Raw genomic sequence first — 19,815 nt, 5'->3', positions numbered from 1 at the left:
TATCAGAGTGCTGGAGCACACCCAGGCTGCTCCATTTCTGATGCAGCTCCCTGATGCGCCTAGGAAGGCAGCGGATGATGGCCCAGGTACTTGGGCCCCTGCCACCCATTTGGGAGACCCTGATGAAGCTCTTGGTGTTGGCCTAGCCCAGCCCTGGCCGTTGTAGCCATCTGGGGAGTGAACCAATGGATGGAAGATCTCTGTCACTCTGCCTTTCAAATAATAAATAAATAAATCCTAAATTTTTTCTCTTAAAACGTGCCAAAGTTCTTAGATATTTTCTTCTTTTACTTCTCTTTAAATCCATTGGACTTGATTATTTCAATTTACAAAAAGGAATGGAAGACTAGCTCAGCAGATTGGGAGATTTTACTACTAAAGTGAGATGACCTTATATAAAGCCACAGTTGCTTTCCCCAGTATTCAACATGAGAAGGAATCTGCATGTAGCTGACGAGCCAAGGACGCTTCCCAGCGCACCAGCCTCACTAACGTCACTGAGACGGATTCAGTCTCTTTAAAAGTGGCCCACTGGGGGCCGTAAGATCAGCTCAAGGTTGACCTCCATCACTGCAGCTGACTGTCCATTAAAGCTGGAGCTCAGATTCTAAGTCCCAAATGAGAGGAGAGAGAGAGAGAGAGAGAGAGAGAGAGAGAGATATAGGAATATGTTTGCAAGTCATGTCCTTCAAAATATTTAATTCATCTTATCTATTCATTTAGATGATAAACTAAACAACTGTCATCCAGGCAAAGGCAGGGCAAATCTCACACTCTGACTCTTTGCCCATCTCTTAAATAGTGCTGCAGGCAGAGGAGATGGTAAATGAATGAACTGTCAAATATATAACACGTACTAATGCTTTGTATAGTTCTTTTTAGTATATAAACCACTTTGACAGACATTATCTCATTTGTTCCATACAACTATGCTTGGGAAATAGGGCTGATGTCAACTTTATTTACAAAATTGATACTCAAGAATTATTCATGAATATTAAGTTATGGAGCTGAAATTGGAACCCACATTTTCTGAATCCCAAATCCAGTGCCCCTTCCTCTGTACTGCGCTGCTCTATGAAGGTGACAGTTTTACCTTTACAATTGAGACAAGGTTAACTTAGAACAAAACATTCAGTGAGTTAAGACAGGCCAGATGGCTCGGATATCCTGCTTTTATCATATCTTATTCTGAAAAAAGAACATTTCATTCAAGGAAGACAAATCCTATGGGCAAACACGCTTTAGGACACTGTCCAACCATCAACTTTCTTCTTCAGATTTCTTGTTTCTTTGGTTAAAAGTTGAGACATATTATCATTTTCGATTTTCTCTGTCTTAAATTCTTCACAAAGTTTGATGACTTTTAGCTTCCTGAATTTTTGAGGTAAATGCTGGGATAAGCAACACAGAAACTTCCCCTGAGAGCTGCTGCCAACATTTCGCAGTACTGTCTTTGCAGCGCTCTGGATTTGACCTTGCTGGGCTTCCCTGTAGCAGGTAACAGGAGTTAGGATATAGGTAGCTCAGAGATGGAAGGCAGGGAAGGGCAGAGAAGGAACAGAATGACCATGAACTCACGAAGGGCATCATGGTATGGTAAAAGGAACACAGGGCCAAGAGTCAGCCACGTCTGAGTTTCTATTTCTAGACTGAGTTCTACCACTTCCCCCTGTGATCTTGGCAAGCTACTTCATGCTTTTGAGTCTTGGTTTTCTGATCAGTACAGTAGCCCCACTTCCTTCACAGGGTTGTGACAAGTTGAAACGGAACGTTTTCTAAGTAAGATTTTTTTTTTTTTTATTAAGCACTTTTAACTATGAGTGGGAACTGGATTAGAAGTTAGGTACCAAATAAAGATCGCAGGCAAACAGATTTGTAGGTTACTTATCTCTAAGGCTTCAGAAAGTTTTACAAAAGACTCAGGGAAAGCGAGAAGGAGATGGTGAATATTTTGTACCATTAACGTAGAAGGGAGCATGAGCCTTATTTTAAAATTTGGAAAGAACCATTCTATACCTACTTGTTGATGACTGTATTTTAAAAGCAAACAAAACAAGTACAATAAAGAATGGATTTAACTTAAGACAGAGATCATAATAATGATTCATTCATAAGCAATTTTTGTTTGTTTGATTGTTAATTTATTTGAAAGGCAGAGAAGACAGATTGGGGGAAAGGGTAGAGGCAGAGAGAGACAGAGATCTTCCCTCTACTTGGTTCACTCCCCAAATGTCCCCCAGTGGTGTGGGCTGGGCCAGGCTGAAGCCTGGAACAAGAATTCACTCCAAGTATCCCACGCAGGTGGCAGGGACTCAACCACCTGAGTCTCTGCCTGCTGCTTCCCAGGGTGTGCATTAGCAGGAAGCAGCAATTGGAAGTGGAGTCGGGACTCAAGCCCAGGCTCTCCATATGGGATGCAGGCATCCCACGAGGCTTCCCAACCTCTGCAGCAAACACCTGGCCCGGCTAGCATTTACTGAGTACTCCTAAGTGCCAGGCGGTGCACTGGGTACTTAGATTTTTTTTTTTTTTTTTTTCCTGGTTTAGCTGTGACTCCAGACAGGCTCTGAAGGCGAGGGTGCAGTCTCTTCTCTGGGTTACATGGAGACGCACCCTAGCCTTCTGTGTCAGCCATCTTAGCGCACCGCGCCAGCTGGAAGAGGGCACAGGAGAGGTGTGTACTTGGACTGTCAGGTGGGCACTGTCATCCTGACTGACAGATCCAGGGACAGTTCAAATATGCCTCAGCTTACAGAGACAGTAAATGGCAGTGCTGGCTTTCGGGTTCCCAGCCTGTGCTCTTTCCACATAACTGGGCCACTGCTCCTTAACCCACTCCGCTACTCACGGAGCACACTCCATGAATATTACAGGAGAGATGGCTTGTTTACTTCCCAAAAGCCGGGGGGAGCACAGCACAGGTGAGCCCCATGCTGCTCAGAAGGCTGGTGGGAGAAGCGGCCCTAAGCTACGAGGGCATCCGCGTTTACCCCTGTACCTGCCTCCGGGCCTGGTGAGTGAGTGAGGTTGGATATGAGCTGGATATTGACGTGAGAGCAACATTTGGATGGGACAGAGGAAGGGGCAGGCCATTCTAGTTAGTGGGAACTTGTCAGAGTTACGGACCTGGGTCAGAAAAGGGTGCGTTATGGCCGAGGTCAGCTGAGGCGGGGAGACGCGATGGAGGCACCGTCACAGATGCTGGGGCCCCGTCACACAGCCCATCCATGGCCCATGCAGAGAAACCACAGCACAGTCTCCTCTACTCCATTCTAACCTCATCAGCTCACTGGCAGCCATCAGGCAGCAGCTTGCACGCACATTCTTCCCTGACCATAACTCAGCACCAGCATCAGCGGTGGGTGTGCATGTCAATTTGAATCTCCGACTACTTTGTAGTGAGTAGCAAAAGAAAGAATGGAATGTTTAAGTGCCATTCCGGTGACTTTTCACTAAAATATCCAAGAGCAAAGCCTCAAAGCTGAGACTTTGCTTTTCCAAGTTATGTTGCGTGGTGATGATACTGGGTTAATGATCCCTGTTTGAGAATGGGGGACTTCTTTTGGAAAGAGCTGGCATCAGTCACCGAGAACCGTGTCCCAAGCAACTATGTTCAGTAGGAAAACCAGGCTGTTTTAGGACTAATCAGGTAGACGCTTCTGTAATGTGCAAGGGGGAAAAAAACCCACTTCATTAAAAGAATTTTTATCACAGTCTTGTCTCATAAACAAACCACAACACAACAAGCTGTTGCATATTTTGAAGCTTATCATGAGGAGGAATTCAGTGAACGCGTTGATCCTGTCGGTCTGACATCCTGACACGAAAATATATATATACAAATATACAGCAATCTGCTTCTGCAGGGGCCAGTGTGTGAGTGCTACCAACCACAGGGAAATGGAAGTGTTTTCTTTTACGAAAGATGTAAGAGCTTCCCTGAGGAGCCTGAGTTTTTTTACCCTTTGCCCTAAGGAGCAGAGGCTTGGGAGGTAATTCCTCAATCCCGGGCTGCTCTTGGAAATTCTCAGATTTCCTCTGAGGCTCAAAGTGCTTGTTCCGGCTCTGTTTAGATTTGTAACTTGCAGCTTGGCTTCCTGCAGCGGTCTTCACTTAGAACCACTTTGTGGCATTCATTTTGCTGTACTTCGCCTCCATGTTGGCAGCCTATTTTTCATTAGAGTATCATAAAATGGCACATTATTGTTCAATCCCTGTTAATGTGCTTGGCGCAGCTGGCACGGAGGGGCCCTACACGAATCTATATGTTAGGGGATCAAGTGCCAGAGACCTAGGTCCCAGTTTTTTATTGCCACAGGCCCATGGGTCAACCACGCTTGGAAAGCCAACCGTTTCACTTTAGCTCACAACTGAGAGTGGCTGGAGATGACCGTCTTAGGAGGGGAGGGACAGTCAGGTAGTGGGGAGGAACAACTTCCACAGACATTTCAGGGGTAAATTATCTACAGAAATTTCAGAAGAAAGGAAACTACTCTCTAAGTTTCTAAGAAATAGAATTCTACAGTTTCCCCCTACTTTGATATTTGTCATTTTGCTTTCTTTTTCTGCTATGGTTTGAATATGTCATGTAAATTTCAAGTACTGGAGACTCGGTCCCCAGCGCAGCAGTGTTGAGAGGTGGGATCTATGGGAAGTGAGTGAATCATCCCGACGTGGGGAACATGCGCTCCACGGGCTGCATAAGGCCTGAGAAATTATTTGGTTGGGCTCTGCCAAGGCAACCGCAGGTAGGACTGAAAATTCAGTCAGTCTATAGCAGGCTAATTTTTAAGTTGATAATTTTGTATGGCCTGCAAATGATGTTATAAATACTCAAATGGCCTTTGGCAGAAAAAAGATTCTCCACCCTTTAGTGCATTTATATATCATGGATAGATGGGTCGCTCTGTCTCACCATGATGTCCTCTGCCATGCTGAGGCAGAAGAAGGCCCTCACCAGAAGCTGGGCCCTTGGATTTCCAGTCTACAGAATTCTGAATGAAATAAGCTTCTTTTCATTGCAAAGCACACATTTTCAGGTATTTTGTTAAACTAACAGAAAACTAAGACAACTGTCAACTGTTTAAGTTCTAGGACCCACAAAACCCAGATCCTCTCAACCCCTAAAAAGAATTTTCAACCGCATAAGGTGGCCTATACTTTCCAATAAAGCTGATGTACCCTTTCGTAAACCATCCCCTCTCTGGAGGATGAGGACGGTGGTAGGAGAGAAGGAACAGGAAGAGCCCTTCGTAGCAGCGGGGGCAGTGAGTGTGAAGATTTAGCCAGGAACGAGCTTGTCCTCAGAACTAACTGAAGGCCTGTGTGCAGATGGTCCATGACGAAGGAGAGAGTGGTGTCAGATAAGGGAGGGCTCAAGTAGGTCATGAAAATAACCTAGATGGTACTCTAACTCTGATGACGGAGAGGTTAAGATACAGCCTAAGTTTAAATAGGTCACTCTGGCTACTATGGAGGATGAACAGTGGTGGGCTATGAGTGGAATCAGAGACACAGTTGACACAGTTGGCACAGCTGTCTGTGCAAGGTGGTGGCTTAGATGACGGTGGTAATAGTAGATGGTGGGACTTGGTCAGACTGACATGTTTTGCAGGTAGAGATAACGCATTAGAGACTGAATCTGGTGGGGGGCCGGCATTGTGGTGCACCCAGTTAAGCCACTGCTTGTGACACTGGCATCCCTTATCAGAGCACTAGTTTGAGTCCCAGCTGCTCCACTTCAGATCCAGCTCCCTGCTAATAACGCACCTGGGAAGGCAGGAGAAGACAGCCACAGTACTTGTGCCCCTGCCATCCATGCGGGAGACTCAGATGGAGTTCCCAGGCTCCTCCAATGATTGTGGCCACTTGGGGAGTGAACAATCAGATGGAAGATCTTTCTCTCTCTATTTCTCCCTTTCTCTCAGTCACTCTGCCTTTCAAATAAAGAAAATAAATCTAAAAAAGAAAAAAAAAAAGCAAATCCAGGAGGAATGGGAATTAAGACATTAAGAGGATGAAGGATGATGCCCCAGTCTGAGCCACTTGTAGATGAGTGGCATTTGCTGAGAGGAACAAGACTAAGGCTGACATGCTTCTGACGCTCCAGGGGGCAGTGACCAGGAGGTCTCTGCTCCCCCAGAGTCGGCAGGAGAGGGCTAGACTGGAGAGAGAACCTCGGGAGGCATACACGTAGCGGATCTTTCAGAACACATGACTGGGTGAGAATACACGAGCAGAGAGCAGAGAGGAGAGGAGAGGAGCCGAGGCGGCACTGTGAACAGTTCTACTATTTGCTGGTCAAGTAGCGGAGAAGGAACATGCGAAACAGAGAAGGGGCAGCCAGAGGAGGGCAGCCGGGAGAGGGTGGTCCTGTGGAAGCCAAGAACGGAGGATGGCCAGCGAGGCCAAAGGTCACCGAGCTGCAGCGCAGGACAAGGACAGGAAAGTGGCCCTGGGTCGGCTTGGCAACACGGACTTCCGTGGGCACCCCGCTAGCTCACACAACTTCCATTGTGCTGACGGACTGGAGTGAGGTACTGAAGAATTGGGAAAACAGAACAGAAACAGGCCCGCAATCATGACTGAAATTAACTCAGTAGCTAAAAATCGACACTGCCCACTGCTCACACGAGGTTTCACTAAGTTCTATGAGACCTTCAGGATAGAGCTAACTCCTATCTTAATAAACTGCTTCAGAGAACCGCAAAGAGGGGAAACATTCTCTATTTTATGAGGCTGTCATAACCTCATCATGTTTGGTTATGTTATAACCAAAATCAGACAAGGGTTTTATGAGAAAGAAAAATTATAGGCCCGTTTCATTTCAGTTCACAGATGCAGACATTCTAAAAAATTAGCAAATCAAATTCAATAATGTAGGGAAAAACAATACATCGTGACTAAGCAGAGTTTACCCCAGGAGGCGGATGGTTTAACATGAGAGAAGGCAGGAAGAAAAGGGGGGAAGGACCCCGGCCTAGGAGAAGTACCGCTGCTTCTCTCCGCTCTCATTCACCCTCAGAGGAGGAGGGGCTTCTCTGACAGATGAACGCACGGGGCGTCGCAGAGAGCCGGTATTCTTGGCGCAGCCTTAGCTGGCTTCCTGCAGAGGAGTCGCCTGCCTGGCTCTCGGCAGTGGGGCGAAGGGGCTGCCTCTGCAGGGAGAGCCCTTCCTTCTCCCGCTCACATCGCGAGGATGAGGGGAAGTTTAATTTTGAGTGATGTCTTTGCAAGCCGCTTTATTACAGATCTAAAGCCACATCTTCCAAGCAGCTTTATCAGTAATAAAGCTGACATTTTGATTTGTATTAGGCTGTCTCTTGCTTCCTCTCCCACAAATGGTTCCAAATGTCAGGGGGAAGAGGGATGCTATTTATTGGGCATCCTCAAACCCCAACAAGACCTACAGAAACTTTACTTACAATAGTTAAGAATGTGGTGCTAGCCCACGGATAGTCAAATCAAAGAACGGAGGAGAATGTGGGGCTTGGAAACAGATCCCTGTGTATAAGGGAACGTGGTAGATAAGGGCACAAGAAGTTCGTAGAAAATGGAATTCAAACATAAGTTTATTTTGGTGCAAACAGTTTTTGAAATCTATGCATCATTTTTCTATAATACACATTTTCCACGAGCTCTTCGAAGCACCCTTCTGTGGAAGAAATGACATTATTGACGGTGGAGAAAAGACAGGCCCTTCAAAAGTCCAGGGACAGTTTGCTATCTGTCCCGGGAAAATTCATTTAGCTGAATCGGGTGCTGTTGTGAGTGGCCTCTTTTTCATTATGTGAGGCTATCTGCCATCTGTGCTAGAACACGCTTCAGGAATGCCTGGTTTCCGACCGACCGCAAATCCCTGGAAGGCAGGGTCGGAGCCTTGCACCGAGGTCATTCTCCAGAGGGCCTGGCGCAGAGCTTCACACCGACATGACGTGAGGAAGTGTCTTCTGGCTCACTTTCATTATTAGCACTGTTATTGCTGTCCCTTTGCATTAAAACTCAATTCCTCTCCTGTGTTCCTCAGGCACCAAGGTCTATATCGGCATCGAGCTCTGGTAATTACTTTGATATTCTGAGTACGATACTTTAAACAGTTGTCTGTTTCTAAAACCAGACGTCTGGAACTTACCATTGTAAAGATCTCATAGGACAAAAATCAAATGTCAAAGTGAAGACTGACCATAAAAGTCACTTTCTTATTATCTGTGTCAGGCCTACCCTTATGGCATAGGAGAAAATAAAGCTAATATTGAACCTCTCTCCCCAGGTAGTGTTTCCATCTAACATCTGATTTCATCCCCACAACAGTCTGGTGAGAAGAGCAGGGCAGGGATTACAGACGAGGAAATCACATTTCAGAAACCAGGACCTCAACCCCACGGCAGATCAGAACTGGGATAAGCAGCCGGTGCCTTAGAGGAAGTCACACGACTGCTGCCAGCTGTCTAACCCCAACGGCCTCATTCCCACTCACATCCCATGGTTCTGTAAGCTAAGGCTGTCACCCAAGGATTCAGAACCGAATGGCCAGAACTTACAGCGTTCCTTTTATCTTAGTTGAGTCAATCAGTCTAACATCTTCTTTACATCAGACTTACCCTCTTCCCTTCTCTTGGTCAAAGGGTCATGCCTTTTTTCATTAAAAAAAAAAAAAAATCTATTTATTTGAACAGTAGCGTAAGAGAGGGGGTGAAGGAGGGGGAGGGGGAGAGAGAGAGAGAGAGAGAGAGAGAGAGAGAGAGAGAGAGGGAGGGAGGGAGGGATCCTCTATCTATTGGTTCATTCCCCAAATGCCCACAATAGCCAAGGCTGGGCTAGGCCAAAGCCAGAAGCCTAGAACTCCCTTTGGGTCTCCCACATGGCTGCCAGGGACACAAACACCTGAGCCACCTCTGCTTTTTCCCAGGCGGCATTCATGGGAATGGTGCATCAGAAAACTGGGTCACAGGTAGAGGAGTGGAACCAACACTCGGATACGGGGATGTGGGTGTCCTGCTGTGACATGCTACTTTGACAAAGCACTGCCAGCAACAGCTTGCTCATGGTACAACAGGCACTGACATCAAACGAGAGAGACATTTTAGAACCTATCTCTTGGTCTCAGACTAGGTCCTGGCCGCTGAGCTACCCCTTGCCTGCCCCCCACTCCCACAGGCGCTGGCCCTGATTCTGTTCTACAGGCGGGTCCGTCATTTGTTCTTCAGAAAGCCCTCGGGGCTCTGTAGCGCCCACACTGGCTGTCCCGCAGTGAGTTTCAGCAATGCACCTAAGGATTCCCTGCCAGACAACCTCTCAATGTTCAGCTGACGGTCCCGTCCCCGTCCTCTCAGCCAGGCTGCAGCTTAGACTCACCCAGGTCGGAGGGTTGCCTTTCCTTTTCTCTACATGTCTCATTTCAGGAGAAACCCCAGAAGGCAGGTGTGGAGCAACAGGAAGTCAGGGAAGTCTCACCAGCTCAGTAGCCACACCGCAGTTTCTGCATATCAGAGGTAAAGGTACTCACCACCTGACCATGAGTCCATGTTCCATGAAGTTTTTCAGGTTCGGAAGGGTTTGCCTCAAGTCTGGAGTCCCTAGTCCATGTTGATATCTCAGCTGCAAAGGTGGAAAGAATAGAATTAAAACAAATGTTGGCAGTCTAGATAATGCTTCAGGAAAATGAACCACTCAACCGGTTAATTCTTGGACACCAAGAGAGGAAGTGGAAATGCACGATCCCAATACCACCCACCCTGCTGGGATGGAATTTAAAAGCGGCCTCGGCCTATGGCTCCCCTGCCTCAGCCTATGGCTCCCCTGCCTCGGCCTATGGCTCCCCTGCCTCGTGCAAGGGGAGGAGACTAACCTGGTCAACTGTGGAGCCAGGATGCTTCCAGGACTCCTGTAGCTGAGTCTGCCTCTCCCCTGCCGGACCCTCGAGGGTCTGCCAGCACCAATCCCAAGCATTTCATTTTCGATCCTGGCAGCTTTCCTTCTTCCCAGGGCCTCCCTCTGCGCTTTCATCAACACGGCAAGGACCATCTTGGAGTCGTGTGCGGTTCTAACAGTGTCTGGCACAGGGCTGGTGCCCAGCCTGTGTTTATGAAGCAAATAAACAGCCAGGCACCGTTCACAGAGGCCGTGCCTGTATCTGTCTTGCATCTCTACCTCTTTGTCCAGAATCAGAGCACGCGGCTGGAGCACTTGCGCGAGGAAACCACAGGCTCGTGGGCGACCTCTGCCTTTTCTTGGACTTCTCTCTCCCAGAGGTGGTTTTCTAGGACTAAGTGTCCTTCTGCGTACAAGTGGTTTTCATCTACCTTCTTCCCCTCCGTCTCCGAATGCCAACCATTCGCTTCCTCAACCGACCACAATGGACAACTGAGGTAGGTGTGTGTCCACACTCCTACATATGCTCATCTACACACAGGTACACAGGAAGTAGACCACAGCCCCCCGCAAAACTGTTTTTCAGATGGCCTAACTCATATGAAGAAAGTTCACACACTTTATAAACTGTGTCCTGGCATATAAATGTGAAGGGCCATCAGTCTTAAGGCTTTTACTCTTTAACACTTAAATTTAATATTTTCCTTTTTTTTTTTTTTTTTTTTGACAGGCAGAGTTAGACAGTGAGAGAGAGAGACAGAGAGAAAGGTTTTCCTTCTGTTGGTTCACCCCCCAAATGGCTGCTACGGCCGGCGCTGTGCCGATCTGAAGCCAGGAGCCAGGTGCTTCCTCCCATGCAGGTGCAGGGCCCAAGCACTTGGGCCATCCTCCACTGCCTTCCCGGGCCACAGCAGAGAGCTGGACTGGAAGAGGAGCAACCGGGACAGAATCCGGCACCCCAACCGGGACTAGAACCTGGAGTACCGGCACGACAGACGGAGGATTAGCCTAGTGAGCCGCAGTGCCAGCCAATATTTTCCTTTCTTAAAAACTAAAATCGAGGCAGATGTTCAGTGCAGTGGTTAAGATGCTGCTTGGGTGGCCTATATCCCATATGTGTGTGCCTGGGTTCAAGTCCAAGCTCAGCTTCTGATTCCAGCTTCCTGCTGATGTGCACTCCAGGAGGCAGCAGACTGCTCAAGTACCTGGGGTCCCTGCCACCCCTGTGGGAGGACCCAGATTGAGTTCCAGGCTCCTGGATTTGGCTAGGCCTAGCTCTGGCTATTGGAAGCATCCAGTAGGGGAGTGACCTAGTCGGTGGAAGAGCTCTCTCTGCCTAACAGTCACTGCCAACACGAAAGGAGGTTTCCTCTTGTTTGTATCATTTTTCTCTGAATGAGTGAGCAATGCATGTTTAACAGAGAGCTTACTCTCACTGATACTGGAGTGTTTTTTTAAAAAATATTTATTTAATTATTTGAAAGGCAGAGAGAGAGAGAGAGAGGATATGAACATAAATGAATCTTCCATCTGCTGGTTCACTCCCCAAATGGCTGCAACAGCCAGGTCTGGGCCAGGCCAAAGCCAGGAGCCACAAACTCCATTCAGGTTTCCACATTGGTGCCAGGGGCCCAGTATTTGGGCCATCATTTGTTGCCTTCTCAGGTGCATGAGCAGGAAGCTGGCTTGGAAGCAGAGCAGCCAGAACTTGAACTGGCCCTGTAATATGGCATATTGTAAGAGACTGCTTAACCCACTGTGCCACTGTACTACAATGCTGGACCCAATACCAAGCTATTAAGAAAAATCCTAAAATCTGTGTCACTTGGATGACCTGGATGAATACATACATAAAGAAAGGACACAGCAACATAGGATGTTAAAACTAAAAGGTATCTTGGATACTGTTTAGGTCAATCCCTTCTTTCTACAGATGGGGAAACAAACCCAGAAGGAGGAAGTAAATTCTCCAGGGGCCACGTGGTGCAGATGTTATTAGCTGGGCCCTCCTTTTCCCAAGCCATGCTACTCCACCACCCACCCCAGTCTCAGAAGAAAATTGGTAACAGCACTTGAGAAGACAGAGGGAAAACACTCTTTTCCTTTTTCGAATCCTGCTTGGTGACCCAAAGCACCTCCCGAGATTTGCTGACCTTGAATTATAAGATCTACTCCATATTAAATGACATCATTTCTTGCATTAATATAAAAGCATTTTTTCCATACATTGATAAAAGCAAAATGGCTGATATCCCAATATGACATTCCTGAATTCATTGTTTCAATAAAAAAGTGAAATTGTTTACACATGGCATGGAAATTTCACCTGTGATTCATACTGAAAAATATTAAATATCAAAAAAGCCTCATACTGAAATAACACCAAGCTATGTGTCTCTGAGCCAGTACACAGGCAATTGCCTGCCCCAGGCTCCACAATGGAAGGTGGGTGTTGAATTCTTTTCAGAGACCACAATGAAAATTTCTCTCCAAGTCTGATTTCAACCAAAAAAAGGAAAATATGGGAATTTCAAGCCTCCACCCAGGTCTTAACTCTTCCTTTGCAGAATCGCACTCTTATTTTTATTGTAGAACCCTAGGATTTGTATAGCTTAAAGGGCTTGGGAGATCATCTTTCCAACCTTCTTTTATAAATGAAGCAATGAAGTATCCTTCATTTGCAAGTATCCTGCCCAAAGCCAGAGAGGTGGTAAGGGGCAAGACCAAGGAGAGAACCTCCTGATTAGGGCTCCAAATTCTTCTTACTGTATCACCCTTTTAATTTGCAACACAGAGAACAACAACAACAAAAAGAAATGGACACATAAAAACATGTTAAGTTAATTTTATTAGTAAAGTACTGGTACTGTGCACCTGATCTTAGCCAAAAAGCTGAAAAGCAGTAGTGCATGTACTGTCAAGTCTAAATTTTTTTTTTTTTTTGGCAGGCAGAGTGGGCAGTGAGAGAGAGAAAAGTCTTCCTTTGCCGTTGGTTCACCCTCCAATGGCCGCCGCGGCCAGTGCGCTGCGGCCGGCGTACTGCGCTGATCCGATGGCAGGAGCCAGGTACTTCTCCTGGTCTCCCATGGGGTGCAGGGCCCAAGCACTTGGGCCATCCTCCACTGCACTCCCTGGCCACAGCAGAGAGCTGGCCTGGAAGAGGGGCAACCGGGACAGAATCCGGCGCCCTGACCGGGACTAGAACCCGGTGTGCCAGCGCCGCAAGGCGGAGAATTAGCCTAGTGAGCCGCGGCGCCTGCCGTCAAGTCTAAATTACTACAAGGCTTATGAGAAAACAAACAGCAGCTCCCTGCTCTTCAGTAGCTATCCTTTTTAGCTGTTTCCGCTTTCCCGTCCTAGTTCTAAATAATATGCTCAGATTAATACTTCTCGTTCCCTCCCTGATGTTAGACATCGTCCACTGTTTTCCTACTATGAGCCATGAGAACTTAGCTCTTTTGCTCATCTCTCACACAGTTGATCCCTTCTTCCACACATTATTTAGCTGAGTTTTAAATTAAAAGACCGTAAGGATTTGACTCTCTGCCTCTCACAGATACTTCTCGTCTCATCCTCTCAATTTTGCCAAACCAATACTCAGCATTTGTCTCATTATACTTATGTAAGTATCGCTCACTGCTGAGCCACATAATACTTGTACTCTCCTGTTTACTTTTTTAGAAGTGGTAGCTGCTGCTTCTCTCCTACCTGTTGAGTTGTTCTGTGGGCCTGTCGCTGGATACTCCCCAAACTCTGACAAAACCTTGGAACTCTTCTCAATCTGATTAAAGACATCATCTGATCTACCAAGTCAGTTTCCCCTGTTAGAGAGCTATCTCCCAAAACCGGGATAAGTCACTTCACTTCTGACTTCTCAGTTTTTTTCTTTATAAAATGAGGATGACAACTGCCTTGCAAAGCTACCATAAAATTTAAATATGATAAAGTATACGAAGCACTAAAATCAATATCTAGTACGCAGTTCAGTGCTCAATATATAATACCTATACACTATATATAATTTATATATAGTATAAATAAAGATACAGCTATACTCTTTCCATTATCATCATCAAGCATGCACCACAAAGTTGGGCACAGAACTGGTGCTCAATAATGCTTTATCACTGACCTAATTTGAATGGGAATCAGAAAAAGGAGAAGAGTCACTTTCAATCAAAAGGAGCACCTTACGTCTATTCAATTCTGTAAGTGCTAATTTTTCCCAAGCTTCTGACTGCAAGCACTCCAGGGAGGTGGCAATAAACAACAGCCATGCCAACATCTTTCAAACAGTCCCACAGTGAAATGGAGCAATGGGTGTGTGTGAGTGGTCAGAACACCCAGCTCTGCTGTGTGGCGTGCACAAGGTCCTTCCTTGCTTGGCCTAGGCAAACAGTTGTCCAACTTTTTGAAAGGAGTCTTCAGCAAGTAATTTCCTGGTAAGGTATTTCTACAGAGAGGAAAAGAAGGAACCCCACTAAGGAGGAAAGGACAGGATCAGGGAGGGGAGAATGAACGTCAACTACTCAGTTCCTAGGTGTCCCCGTCATTCCGTTTTGTCGAGGGTCCACTAGGCGAGGTACTGCAATCGTCATCAGCTCCGTCTTGGACATGACAGATCGATAGATCTGGACTCAGTCTGTTCTTGCCTTACAATGTGTCACCTTGAACAAGCTCCAGAACCAATCTGCATTGTCTATAAAACAGGACTAACAATATTTGTCTAAGAAGACTGTTGTGAGAGTTCAATTAGAAGTGGAGCGAAGTGGAGACCTCACTTCAGAGGGGAGCCAGGAAAACTGCTGAGGGCTGGCGCATCAGAGGAAGATTCTGACTTCCCCTGCCCCAGGCTTCACACAGGGAAGCCAGGAGGAGAACAGCCCAGAGGCAGCTGCGGGCGGTTAAAAGAAGCATTCGTTTCCCTGAGAAACCTCACTTCGTGTCCACCCAAAACTACCCTCACCAACCTCCATCAGCACCCGCTGCCGGATGGAGCGCCCCCTCTGCTCTCACTCTGACTGGGGAAGGCACTGCCAAGAAACCCAAGCAAACCAAATATTGCTTGGGGTCTAACTGCCTCAAATTAGCCTCGGAAATAAACACCTTTTGTAACAACTTCCTACTGCACCGCCACCCAAAGAGTCTAAGCAGTCTTTACATGGAATTTTGGTTTCAATTAGCTCGAATTTCAGCTCTTCTCTGATTGGTTTAGGACTCCATGGGAACAATTCAATTTTTGTTCAGCTCGGTAGCTAATGGGCAACTAAGGCACAAGCTACATATAGATAATAAACCAAAGGGAAGTGGGGAGAAGCAATGTTCAGTGGTTTCCACGGAAAAATTAACAAACTATTGTCTCCTAGCAAAAGGAAACCCTATGCTAAAATAGGCAGGCAGATCTGGCTTATGGTTACTGCAACAAGCAGAAAGAAAGAAACCAGAGCAAAGGGTGGATTGAGGGTGCAACAGATTACAGCCACGTCAGTCCCATTATCCTCTCTCTCCTTTCCTTCTGCATTCCTCCTGTGTACAAAAAACATTTTCCCAAAGCAACACGCTGGTTTCCTTCCAAATCACTGCACATTCACCATGCGCTTCACTAATAAATAAGATAAATAAATAAGAAAGATCAACTATGACGTTAGAGTTCTTGCTGGAATTAACTGGTTTGTACAGCTTGCTAAATGCTGCCTCATTACCTAGGTATGGTCACTTGCAGCTCAGAAGAGCACATTTAAAATACAGGTTGACTGTACTTCTGAGGAGGAAAATGTAGAGTTTTTGTACTCAGCGTCCTCCCAGTGAGTTGAGAGGTCTAATTTAAAATCAAAGTGCTCAATTTTATTTTTATTTTTCAAAACACAATTTTTCTAGGCCACGAAAAACTCTAGGGGTTCAGGAATCATTCTGCCATTTAGCTTTTGGCAGAGGAGGAATTTAGACAATAAACACACACACACACACACACACACACCCTTTCAAACTACATTCATCTACACAAGGCCACTTATTGCGTGGCTTATTAGTTCCATATGGAGCCTGAGCAAAGCTGCATGATATACTTGATACAAACCGTCTGGCACCGTGAGGGAATGTGGATTAATACAATGCTTCAATAGAGGTTGCTAGAAGAGCAACACTTTCGTGATGGGATTACAATGAATTTGACTACAAAGAGAACCAGTCTGGAGGAACTGAAAAATAAGAAATTAAAACCGTACATATGCATCAGAGACTTAACTTTAGAGTTCTGGCTTATGCAGTCAAAAATCTTTGTAAGACCAGTTACTGATATTTCAATTCATTTTTAAATACTATGGTTCCACAAGACATGAAAAGAACCAGATTATGAGCTTAAAAGAAAGGGCACCATCATGTCAACAGTAAAATCTGCCTTCCTAGAAGAAAACACAACTCTCAAAGATATGGAAAAGCTGCTGAAAGAATATTTAATATGAGCAATAATATTGTTTCTTACAGGGAGGCACTGCAATATGGATCTCTAAGGAAAAGCATAAAAACTCGATTATAAGACTCTGGTTGCAAGAACAACCTAAGTACTTTTCCGTCCCCATCTATAAACACATGTTGGTCTTTTCCAAAATAGATACGCTATAATGTAAACACTGGACACAGCTGAGGCCTGCCATTCTGGGACCAAAGCCTCAGAGTCAAGTCCAAAAGCTCTACAGTCCAAAAGTGGGAAAGCTCCTTGACTCCTCCTCTCAGTCACACTCCATCAACTGCTCTTAGAATACGGAATTAGCATCAGAACCTAGTGGCGTCTGTGAAGGCAAGCAGCCCACCTGCTTCATTTACCCTGAGGCGGGCGAGAGTTGAGATGGCCTAAGGTTGGCCAGGCTGACTCCAGCCACCAGAACCTACGTGTGCTGGGCTTCTACGCACAGAATCTGGATTCTTGATTTCCTTTAGAGCTAACCCTGACTCCTTAAACTGATCCACCTCAGCCATCCCTGCTTCCAGTTCACTGACGTTGATACAATCTTGATGTGAAGAACTGTACAGGTCAGAACACGCACAGTCTAGCAGAGCAGACAGCTTTCCAGAATGTTGCAGCAATAAAGTCACAGATTAGTACTTAAACGCCCATCTGTCTCCTCATTTATGCTTCTGAGATGCATTCAGATGGCTGCGATCTGAGTGAGTATTTTGCTCCTTCTTACTGCAAAGTAGGATTCCACTGTTTAGTGCACCACTTGATAGGCATTTGGGCTGTTTCCCTTTTGTCTATTATTATTTTTAATTTTTAAATTTATAACAAGGGAAACAAATTTCATATATTTCCATATGTAAGATTTAAGAGCATCATTTTGTCTGCTTAATTAAGGTGTTATGCATATTTGGCCAGAAGTTTTCATTTACACATATATTTTAGTTTCTCCTGTATCAATACCTGGATTAATATTAGGGGTAGAACTGCTGGGTCGAATGGAAGATACAATTCTAACTTTACTTAAAAATGCCAAACCGTTTTTCAAAGTGGCATCTGGCATTCCCAGTAGCAGTGGGTGAATTTTCAGTTGCTTGCATTGTTGTCAGCACTTAAAACTGTCAACTGTTACAATTTAGCTATTCTAGCAGCTGTGTAGTAGGAACTTATTGTATGTGTGCTTTAAAGATTTATTTATTTATTTGAAAAGAAGAGTGATAGAGAGAGAGAAGGAGAGATAGAGAGATCTTCCATTTGCTGGTTCATTTCGCAATGGCTGAAGCTGGGCCAGGCTGAAGCCAGGATCCTGAACTCCATACGAGCCTCTCACGTGGGTGGCAGGGACTCAAGCACATTAGTAGGGAGCTGAATCAGAAGCAGACCAGCTAGGACTCAAGTTGGTATTCTGATAATGGAATGTTGGCATCCCAAATGGTGGCTTAATCCAGTGTGCTGCAACACTGGCCCCATGCTGGAGTTTTAATTTGCTAAAAATATTGAGCATTTTTCCACATGCTTATTTGCCATCTATATCTCTGCTGGTCCTGCTGGAGTTTCCGTTAGCTACTGAATGATGAATAGGAATCCCTGCTGATGAGTACTTCATACATCTGACTTATACTCGCTAATCAATCTTAATACCTTGTAATTAGTAACACTCTGACCCCAATTCTGCTTAATCTAGCTAGGGTATATTCTGTTGATTGCAATAACACAGACCTACATGTAGTGAGGAGCCACAAGGAGTTCCTATGTGTGGAAAAAGCAAAATGAAAATGTTCTGAGTGCAGAGATTTGTTCATAAAAGTTCAGACAAATCTAAGAATTTTATTGGAGTTAGATATGCACTTAAATCTCTTACTATAAATTTGATTACATAAGGAAAACAGAGGCCCACTCCACCACCTCCCTAGCAATGTACAGTGACCATGGTCATTGACAGAACTTACTCAATTCAGTCAATATATAATTAACTATTTATTGAACAGTTTGTGTGTGTGCACATGTGTGTATGTATATGTGCGTGTGTGTGTGTGTTTGTGTTTGTATGTATTGAAGGTGGTGTTGGTAAAGGCAGAAATGCAGATGAAGGGGCTGGTATTGTGGCACAGTAGGTAAAGCCACTGCCTGTGACACTGGCATCCCATACAGGTACTGGTTCATGTCCTGACTGCTCCATTTCCGATCCAACTCCCTGCTGACGGCCTTGGAAAAGCAGCTGAAGATGGCCCAAGTGTTTGTGTGGGAGACCTGGATGAAGCCTCTGGCTCTTGGCTTTGGTCTGGCTCAATCCTGGCTGTTGCGGTCATCCGGGGAATGAACAAGTGGATGGAAGATCTCTTTCTCTAACTTTGATTTTCAAATAAATAAATCTTAAAAAAACTATTTTTAGGGGCTAGCGTTTCGGCGTAGTAGGTTAAGCCTCTGCCTGCGGTGGCGGCATCCTATATGGGCACTGGTTCATATCCCAGCTGCTCCTCTTCTGATCTAGCTCTCTGCTATGGTCTGAGAAAGCAGCAGAAGACGGCCTAAGTGCTTGGGCCCCTGTACCTGCTTGGGAGACCTGGAGGAAGCTCCTGGCTTCGGATCGGTCCTGAATACTAGCACTCTGAACTCTTAGCCAACTAAGGATAATGATGATAATGTGATATCAATAGCAGCTACTGTCTTCCTCAACCTGCAATCTGTGCTAGGCATGGAACCTATTCACTTATGTCATTTCACTTAATTTTCATGGTAACCGTAGGGTAGGTGGGATAATTGCCACTCTACATATGCATGGCAGTTTAGAAAGTTAAACACGCTGCCTGGAAACTTCCCAGGTAGCAAATAGATGAGCTGGGATTTGAACTCAACTCAGAGTTTACATCACAGCACATAGTCCAGATACTGCTTAAAGTTGGCTAGAAAAGACTGTGCTTTTTTATTCCTCATTTAATTCCAATTTTTATGAAGAAGACCTTCAACTTTTAATCAGATTTCAGAAATCTGACTGTCTCCGAGTTATGCCTCTAACTCAGCTGTGGCTCAGCGGAGCAGTACACACTGAGTCTTATAAAATCCTCACTTGTAAATTAATCTCTACAGCCTCTCAATCATTCATCACATCCCTGAACTCCCTCCAGTTTCCCTTAAAGAATCTGGTAATGAGGTGCTCTAAATGGAACACAGTTTTCCAGAACGCTCTTTTCTCTCATTTATGATTCTTCTTCTCTTAAAATATTAATTTTACTATAATAGCTACTTCATGCCTTTTAAGTTTTGTGTGTGTGTGTGTGTGTGTGTGGAATTCCTCTGACCTCATGTAAACTGTGACAAGAGTGCAAACCCATGTGTACACTGTTTAGTCTCTCTGGATGATCATAAACAAATGGAGCTTAGGAAAAAAAAAGATCCTAAACATCATGAACACTGCACACTGCTCCTCCAACTGGACAGGACGGATGCTCTTAGAATTTGCTTTGAGGCCGGCGCCGCGGCTCACTAGG

The 19,815-nt window shown here is 45.5% G+C and overlaps 1 protein-coding gene and 1 non-coding gene across 8 annotated transcripts in view; both read right to left on the bottom strand.

Moving 5' to 3' along the window:
• The window catches only part of UVRAG (UV radiation resistance associated), a 324,263-nt gene that overhangs the window by 15,642 nt on the left and 288,806 nt on the right, over positions 1-19,815 (bottom strand). For all 7 annotated transcript variants that reach the window (XM_017344617.3, XM_051822278.2, XM_017344612.3 and 4 more), the window contains one exon: positions 9,509-9,600. In XM_017344617.3, coding sequence (XP_017200106.2) covers positions 9,509-9,600 — 92 coding nt within the window. The remainder of the gene's footprint in view (positions 1-9,508; positions 9,601-19,815) is intronic.
• On the bottom strand, positions 2,549-2,670 carry LOC127485270 (small nucleolar RNA SNORA26). Its single transcript, XR_007912391.2, has one exon. It is a non-coding gene; the product is annotated as a small nucleolar RNA SNORA26 (small nucleolar RNA).

Source organism: Oryctolagus cuniculus, chromosome 1 (genome assembly GCF_964237555.1).
Source record: "Oryctolagus cuniculus chromosome 1, mOryCun1.1, whole genome shotgun sequence".
In the NCBI taxonomy this organism is placed as follows: domain Eukaryota; kingdom Metazoa; phylum Chordata; class Mammalia; order Lagomorpha; family Leporidae; genus Oryctolagus; species Oryctolagus cuniculus.
Note: the sequence above shows the minus strand (reverse complement) of the source record. Positions and strands in the feature narration are given on the sequence as shown.